The sequence below is a fragment of the Pieris rapae genome, chromosome 7 (genome assembly GCF_905147795.1).
Source record: "Pieris rapae chromosome 7, ilPieRapa1.1, whole genome shotgun sequence".
NCBI lineage: Eukaryota > Metazoa > Arthropoda > Insecta > Lepidoptera > Pieridae > Pieris > Pieris rapae.
In genome coordinates this window covers 8,085,184-8,094,116 of record NC_059515.1, presented here as the reverse complement: position 1 = coordinate 8,094,116, position 8,933 = coordinate 8,085,184, and the positions used below count along the sequence as shown (strand labels likewise).

Sequence of the window (8,933 nt, the reverse complement as noted above, 5' to 3'; positions counted from 1 at the left end):
GAATTTTTTTATAATAATTGTTTAAGCTTAATCTGTATTATAATAATAAAGAATGAAAATTAGTATTTTAAACGTACAATTAGCCTTATTGCTAAGAGTTATTCACAGGCGCTATTTTTCAAATTAAATAAAAAAAATCGTAACTTCGTATGCATTACCTTACAAACCACTGATTATCGAATTATTTTTATCTTCAAAGTTTTTTTTAATGAGTAGGTAAAGTGTAGGTAAAAAACACATTAAAAGACATAGGATTTTATTAGGAAAAACGAGCTTAATAATTACATAATAAAAAAATTAAGTCACTATAATAATAGAATTTAGCAGTTCACTACAAACACAATAAAAACGGCCCATTAATCTATGTATACCTCTTCCTTTCTTATCCTTTAAGGTTTCTGCAGTCAGGGTATGCTATATATTCCTGTCTCTATACGTTTAACTTTTTCTCTATCTTCTTTTTAATCTCTTCTGTACAAACACTACCTGTATCCCTAATTTTCGTACTAACTGACGTGGAATTAATCTAAATATATGGTGATTCGTGTGCAATCTTTTGCATTTGTTCTTTTTTAATATTGTCCTAATCACTATATACTTATGTTTTAATAGCTTTGATTAGTTCCATCAGTTTTGTCTATGTTGCTACGTCTTATGTATATTTTCCTTCTTTCGTATCTTAACTCATTTTATTCTAATTTAAAACAACGAATAATTACGAAAATTATACTGTTATAATTACAACTAAAAACTAAAAATAAATGAATTCTCTCTCTATCTAAATACTCATATCAAAATGTCAGAAAAGGCCATATTTGACATTTTGTTAACCCTTTATCTACAAATCAAAGGTAACTTAACCAATAGCCTCGAATTAACACGTCAACTTGATAAATCGGTTATCTGATAAAAATCACATACTAGAATTGACAAGGTGATATTTATGATAAATCTGCGTAGCGTGACCCTTATGACAGTTCTCGGTAAATCGGGAAGGGAATAGCATCAGCAGTATTTCTCTACTTTCTGCCAGCTGCTTTTTCTAAATGTATTTTTCTAAATGTAAGATTTAATAACTAGTCTTGTTATTCATAAATACTACTTGTTTACGGCATCCCTTACATAATTTATAAGTGTTTCATAATGAATAAAACCAATGAATAAACAAAGGCAGAAAATAAGAACATGAACAGAAGTACATACATGTTTGAAAGGATAATAAATTTATTCATGTAAATAAATAAATAAATAAAATATAAGATGACATTTGCATGCCCATTTATATGTGGCGGATTTTTGTAATTTATGTAAATAATTGTAAGCGTTTTTGACGTATACAATTTCAATCTAGTACTCAATATACGTGGCGCTGATATCGCGACATAGGATCACTTGCTATTTTAAGGCCAAGACGGGATCACAATTGATACTGGGAGTTAGAGTCTACAGATGCTGATGGCGCAAACATGAGGTCGCGTGATCCACAAACCTAACACTAAAGATGAGTTCGTTATATATTCAGTTTATTTGTAAAATTCACTTTTCACGACAATAATTTCGTATGATAATTAGAACTGCAGGATAATATATAGTGAAGGAAGATGCTACTCTTCTCCGACCTAAAGGAAGGATCGACCTGCTGCTGATCCTAGTGGTTGAAATTGAGAAGTTGAATATATCTTTGGCAGTTGGTAAATCATCATTACAGTTCTTCTGACTGTAGGTGTCGCTACAATATTATTAAGCTTTGTAAATATTTTTATAGAGGAACCCACTCATGACGCATCCGTATGTTTTATAAACAGTATCAAATATTTAGATATCTGATACTGTTAAAAGCCTACTACATTTAGAAAGGTTGTTCTATTCGTGTGTTTATAAGTAAACTAGCAGACTCGGCCAAGCGTTGCTGTGGCTAAGGTTTTTGTTATATTACATAGTAGTAAATTAATCAAGGGAAACCGTAGGAGAACTTATGTGAAACGTTGGTACCACGACACGGACCTAAACTAAACTACCTTTAACTCAGCGCCATCTGTTAGAATTGTATCAAATAATAAACAAATGTTAATGTTATCGTAATTTTAGTAAGGATGCCTATTTTTTTTGAAAATTAAATATAGCCTATGTCACTCAGGAATGATGTAGCTTTCCAACAGTGAAAGAATTTTTCAAATCTGCCAAGTAGTTTCGGAGCCTATTCAATTCATACAAACAAACAAAAAATCAAACCTTTCCTCTTTATAATATTAGTATAGATAAAGCAGCTGCTCTCTTTTTCCTAAGTATTCATGATGATTTTGAACGGTCATATGACACGTGGCATTATGAGCTAATAGTACTAAAGATAGTAATAAAATATATTATATGCGCACCGCATTTATTGTAATCGTGATACACAAATATTTTATAGCACTTTTATTTGAAAAAATATCGACAAATGTTACGAAAGTACACGTTTTAGGATTTTCCTGTATTTTCAGTCCCAAGTATTTATAAAAATCAATCAAAATCCGTGACAGTTGGTAATGTCAACTGGGTAAATTTCTCCCAAAACCTAGACATAATCCACGTCATATCACATAAAAATAAGTTCAGCGATTTAATTGTTAATTGTTACAGATTTAGACAAACGTTTTCACGGGCCCTTGACGAAATTAATGTAATTATTCAACCCCTACATATGCGCCCTTATTTATTGAGAAAATCCAGAGTAAATACCACAATTTCTATAAAAAAAAGACAGTAGTGCCGCATCGTTTTAGGTCTGGGGCTGAGAATTCATCGTCCTTTACTTTCCTCGCGATGATTTCGCCGTACAAGCGATTCTTACTACGTACACAGATGTTAGAAAAAACAAATAATAGGTATATCCCTGTGGCAGTGACATCTACAAGTTAAGACATCACGGACTGTCATGCCGTGCAGGCCGCGTCTTGAGACATGCTGGCCTTAACTTACGCCAGTCCCTTGCCGCCGTCAACGTGCCAAGTCCACTTTAGCAGACTGGTATTGCGATGGCAAGAGACCCAACGGTATGAGTTTGATAGGCCGAGTGCTGGTATGTGATGTAACCTGTTCAAATACGCTAGCCCTTTCCCAAGTACATGGAACTAACAACAAAGCTATTACGGCTTGTGAAGCGGCTGAAAAAGGTTATTACCCATTCGGTATCGGGACCTTGATCCGTGGGGTCCTAGCGCTATAAGGCTTTTTAAGGAAATAGCAAAAAGGTTAATCGACATCACAGAAGACCGAAGATTGGCAGCTACCTAGAATCTTCTTAGCATTGCCTAAAGGGACACCTTTTAATAATATTTTTAGTTATTATATTTTAAAGTTAAGCTATTGTTTTTTGTTAGCTGTAGGATTACGAAAATAAACTTATATCTAGAACTATAATATGTAATGGAATAATATAGAAGTCAATATGCTACAATTATTTTATTACGTTTTAGGAAAAAAGTAATCGAGTTGAAGATTTTTATTTTGAATGTGACAATGTCAAGATGATTTAACTAATACAAAGACAACAAGGTCTTACTGTAGCCGCCGCCTAGGCAGCTGCTTTCGCAGGATATCTGGTTCCATATTTGAGTACTTTGGTCATTCACTCTGATAAATTAAACTTCGCATGTAGTGAAGGTTATACTCAATTTTAAAGGCGGTGACCCCAGGTAAGAGAGTCGCACGCTGATAACATAGACTGCTCCAATTTCAACATTTATTTATTATTTACAATTTTAATGAAAGACAAAATATAGTACAGCAATAAACAGACAAAATCATGTCATGATAACTGTATTTACATTATAATACCTTGATTTTTAAGATAACTCATTAAATATGAAATTGCACAATTAACCACAGTAGGTTTATTATACCAATTTCCAACATAAGTTACTGAACCTTCAATAAATATTTATATGCCTATTAAACTTAAACAATCTGCCCTATACTGCCCTACCCTGCACTGACAGTCAACCCCGCTGAAATATAACCTTACCTGATAGAAGCCGCCCATCAGTACCAGCTAGCATCATTGCCAGGTGCGAGGATTGTGAGCCAAATAAGATGCCATGTTTTCGTGTAGCCTGGAGATATATTAATAAAAATTGTGTGATAAAAGGGAAAACAATTCATGTTCTTGGAGTGTTAATATATTTTTTGATTATGACATTTTGTTCGCAAAACTAAAGAAAAGAATTTCCTATAAGTACATGTATCTTTTGTCCCGAACGAAAGAAGCAAAATGACAGTTCAGTCAAGTCTACCTTGGCTTACCTTCACCTTCCATCGCAAGACGTAATAATGAATAGATATCATAATTAATATTTTTTTTTTCATAAGTTTTGTTCTAATAACTACATGACATATGTATTTTTGCACTTCTTACTTACCTTTTCTAATGTAAAAAAAATTAACCGTGTTCAATCATACAGTCCTTTTCATTTATTTATGTTAAGTGTATTAAATGTATGTATGCAATGACGTGTTAATAAATAAATAAATTAAAATTACAATATTTTTTGTAAAAAAATAAACCAATTTTACACTATCAGATTATACTTCTAATAAACCATATTTTTCCTCTTTAAACCAATACAAAACACTGAAAGCTGTATACAAATAGAAACAGCTAAGTATATTTAGATACTGATAATACGTCTTATAGTTCAAAGTACTATAAGTACTTTATAGTAGCTATAAACAATCACCGTTCAAGCAATTTTATTTAATCCTGGAGATTCAAGATTAATTTTTCTGGATACACATATACCTGGATTCTCTCTTTCAGCAGTCGTAGATTTGACACCTAATTGCTAACAGTCCTAAATATTTTAATACTTGTCATTTGGAAACCCACGTGTTATATCTAACTATTTTCAAACATACAGTAGTAGTAGTAGCAGTAGTTACATACAAGTTCCATGGCGTGGTAAATTCATGCAACCGAGGTTCAAACGCACTAGCTCAGTGTTCATAATAGTCTACTGCCGACATAGATTCAATCAACTCTGAGCGAGGTCTTTTTCAGCAGAATAAATGTAAAGTCGCATGTAAGTACGCAAGTATTTTTTTTGGTAATAAATTTGCAAATAGTAGAAAAATATGCGGCCGCCCGGTTACGTATACGATAAAACTAAGTAAATATGATTAACTTTTGTGCTAATTAAGGTGTTTACCACCCTATGATCTTATCAATTGTAAGTATTGCAACGTTGTGTTTAACTAGTTCGCTATAAAACCCATAAGTAGTTACAACCGACCACTAGTTACGCGAATTGTCATACAGACGGTGTAAAATGAAGCTACTCGTTTTTGTTTTATTCTTGGGTTTGGTGAGTTCAAAATGTTTAAAGATTAAAATTTAGACTGGCAATAGTGGCCCATTTACTGAGTTTTGTGTGGTCTTAAAAAATAATATAAGCATAAGTTAATTAAAAAAAATATTTAATTATACTATGATATATATCGTTTGATTCGCGCTATTATTTAATGCAGTATTTCCCATCGTGGGCCCACGCCCCACGGGAGGGCAATTTGGATCTTATTCAAAATTTTACTAAGTTATTTGGAATTTAAAATTATTATTAATAATTTCCTAGTAATTTATTCCTAAAAGGGAAAAATATGATAGGTAAAATTTTTTCTTTAATTTAATGATATTTTTATTAACTAAAAGTTCTGTATGTTGAATACATGCCCCCTGCATTAGAATTTTAGTAAGGCCTTAGCCTTAGTGGGACATGGCACAAAATACCTTAGAAAACAGTCATTGAATGTACTTAACATCCAAAAATTATTTATTGTTTTTTTTTTTAATTTTAAAATCTAGCGATACTTTAAATATATAAACATTTCATATGGCCGCAAGAAACATCGCTGGAGATAAAAAATAAAATAGAAGGCATAATAACCGTAGTATTCATAATTACAAACAGAAATGACGTAGCAACATTTAAAAAAAATTAAATTAAAATCTTTGCAGGTGTCTACCTCACTCGGAAGCCCTGAAGCATCAGTCTCCGTACGCCAACGACGAGATGTAGATATTTTAGCAAACACCAGGTATATATTTATTTTTGAGCATGTTGTTATGACTGCACACAAATTTATCTAAAGCATAAATAATGTAAAATTTTTAATAAACAACAAAGAGAGCGGGCATAAACTAAGGAATCTAAAACTAAATTTTATACTTACATCGTTACATTTGTTATTATAAAATCATTTCTAGTACCTATGCATGAAATAAAATAAAGCTCTAAGCCAGCTATATGATACGAAAAAAACATAAAGAAATTTTCATAGCGTAAAAACAATTCGAAATAATAATTCCATTGGAAAACAAATTCAAATAATGATTGTGTTATAATGCATAACGCGAAGGCTAAATTGATTTAAGTTTTTACAATGAGTGTTTTTCACTATGTATTTAAAAATTTCCATAACAATTCTGTTGCGCCCATAACTCTAGCTGAAGTTTAGTACTATCAGGTACCTACGATATTTACCAAAAAAGTTGTACTTAATAATTTTTAAGATATTGTTTTGTTTCACAGAGTGCTAATACAACAATTGATAGAGAACTTACTGAAGGCTGTGCAGCAAGCAAGAGATGCCGTTGCCACATTCGTTAGAGGAATACAACAACAATTACAACTGTTTGGTCAGAAAATCATCGCAGACCTACAAAAACTCCGTGATGGTATAGAGCAAGCGATAAAGAACATCGCAGATAGAATTTCTGGCGCTGGACCTGCTGTAAAAGCTTGTATTGAGGTATTAAATCCAAAAAACTCTCGGTACTCTTTTAAAAAAGAAAATCATCAAACAATATTTAAAACAAATATATCAAATTAATTAGAGGTAGCCTGCCCAGCACTAGTCCCAGGCCCTTTTATCAACTAGATAATCAATAACTTTTTACACAGCTTTTCTTTAATACATTTCTTAAATTTATTAAAAGGCAGAGATAAAAGAGCCTCTGGGATTTTATTGTAATAGGTGGGTTTTAGCCTAAAAATGATAACTGATCACTATTCTCCCAATGAACCCTGTGATATTCACCCATCGTACAATGCATGTGAAGTGAAAAGAGATTTAAACCAAAAAATTTCTAATTCAAAATGTAGAATGAGATTTATTTCCGGATCAAATATTTTCTTATATAGAACGTTATCTAACGAATAATTTTAGTCACACAAATTGTTATATTAAGGGAAGAAACGTTGGAACCCATTTTGAATTAAAATGTCTTTACTTCACTAGAAAATTAATTCGCAATCCGCTTTTCAGAACCAACGTGATGCAGCCGAAAATCTTTTTACAACAGCACGTGAAAATTCACACATTTGCGCTGAACAAAACGTAGACGATATCCAGGTTATGGTCGACAAGCTATCAACTTTGGCAGATGGCGCGGTCAATTACACAAGAGCAGTTGTGGAACAAATGGACGGCTGCAGCAGAAATGGGTCGGGCTTGTTCAACACCGGAGCTTGTCTTGGAGGCCTCGTCGTCAAAACTGAATACAACGGCATAACCTTTGCGACCCAAAGCGCTGTCATGGTATATTATATATTTTTAACCAGTAGACTCAAACTAAACAAGTAATCAACTGAACCACTCTCTTCTCTTACTCTCTAAAAGATAACGATAACTGATAAATCAATTTACTATATACAATAAAGTACACTTGGCATACATGCTGACACGTGTGCCCACTTTAACATTTAAAAGTTTTGCTTTATTATTGGGGACTATGACAAAATATTACATAGATACAAAAATCACGATTTTTGTTTATTTGTATAGATTTCAAAAATCAACCTATCACTGCTGACTTTCCCTGCTGCTTTGGAGGTGTGTGCAGGAAGAAGTCTTCTATCTGCCAGCTCAGGGGCCAGAACGATCATATCCGAAATAGCTTCCTGCTCATATACATCCATCTTCCAATCATCTGCCTCTGATGAGTTGAGCTTGTAACCTGTTTATAAAAGTGAAAATAATTTCTGGATTAAACGTTTAACTACCAATTGTACAGCTTTATTAACAACCAACTTAAATAAAACCTGTAATACGTATAAGAATATATCTAGTAGGTAAACTTTATTATCCACAATATACCATGAATTTCTTTATTTCATTCTCCAGTTTACAATTCCAAATTTCATTTATTAACACAAATTTCAACTAACAATCGCCCTCTGCCCCACCTAGGGGTTATAGGACATTAACGTTAAAACTTGTGACCCATTTTTCTCTGCCACAGGTATGCCATATGCCATCTATGAGAATGTGATAGTCGGATGAAAGCTATACTGAAACATTAGTAATATTGTCTTCAGTCTCGAACTTTAATATTTCAAGATAACCGTCACGAAGTCTGTCCATACTTTTATAGAGCGTTCTAACGGTTTACTTTTTTCATTATTAAAAGTAAAGAAAACACTTAATGAACGAAGAGCTGGCAGCTACCTCGCACATCAAATCAAATCCGATTTATTAGATAGCAATACTTAAATGTCTGTGAAGTAGAAAGTCTTTTTGCAGCTTTTCGTACCTTTATTAATTTTTTATTGTCCTGAATTACCTATCACTATTAATTTATTTCAGTCCAAGACCCGCAAAAGTTCGAAAGAATACTAAATTCAATCAATTTTTTTTCCAAAAAGTTTGTTATTAAGGGGTGGTAAAAACGCTTATGGCGTTTTTTGTTAATTTCATGTAGGTAACATCGATTTATATATATGTATTAGTACATCTAAGAAAATAAATCTTTGAAACAGAGAAGACAAAAAATCAATATAAGGTCAATCTAGAAATGGCTTAACATATAGCTACATATTTTTAATAGCGTATTTCGTAGGTAATAAAGTCACTTTCGCGAGAAACTTTACAGAGAAAGAAGAAACCATAATTTACCA

At 32.5% G+C, this 8,933-nt stretch overlaps 1 protein-coding gene across 1 annotated transcript; it reads left to right on the top strand.

Annotated features, from left to right (window-relative positions):
* The first annotated feature begins 5,204 nt into the window (after nt 1–5,204).
* On the top strand, nt 5,205–8,042 carry LOC111004154. The gene is made up of 5 exons (XM_022275031.2): nt 5,205–5,342; nt 5,993–6,072; nt 6,567–6,786; nt 7,303–7,575; nt 7,822–8,042. The coding sequence occupies exons 1-5, from the start codon at nt 5,307–5,309 to the stop codon at nt 7,990–7,992; spliced, it is 780 nt and encodes a 259-aa protein (XP_022130723.1). The 5' UTR covers nt 5,205–5,306; the 3' UTR covers nt 7,993–8,042.
* Nucleotides 8,043–8,933: the final 891 nt, after the last annotated feature.

Coding starts and splice junctions, on each gene's coding strand:
- LOC111004154 (XM_022275031.2), top strand. CDS start 5,307: ATGAAGCTACTCGTTTTTGTTTTATTCTTGGGTTTG. Junction 6,073..6,566: donor GATATTTTAGCAAACACCAG/GTATATATTTAT, acceptor TTTGTTTCACAG/AGTGCTAATACAACAATTGA. Junction 6,787..7,302: donor CTGTAAAAGCTTGTATTGAG/GTATTAAATCCA, acceptor TCCGCTTTTCAG/AACCAACGTGATGCAGCCGA.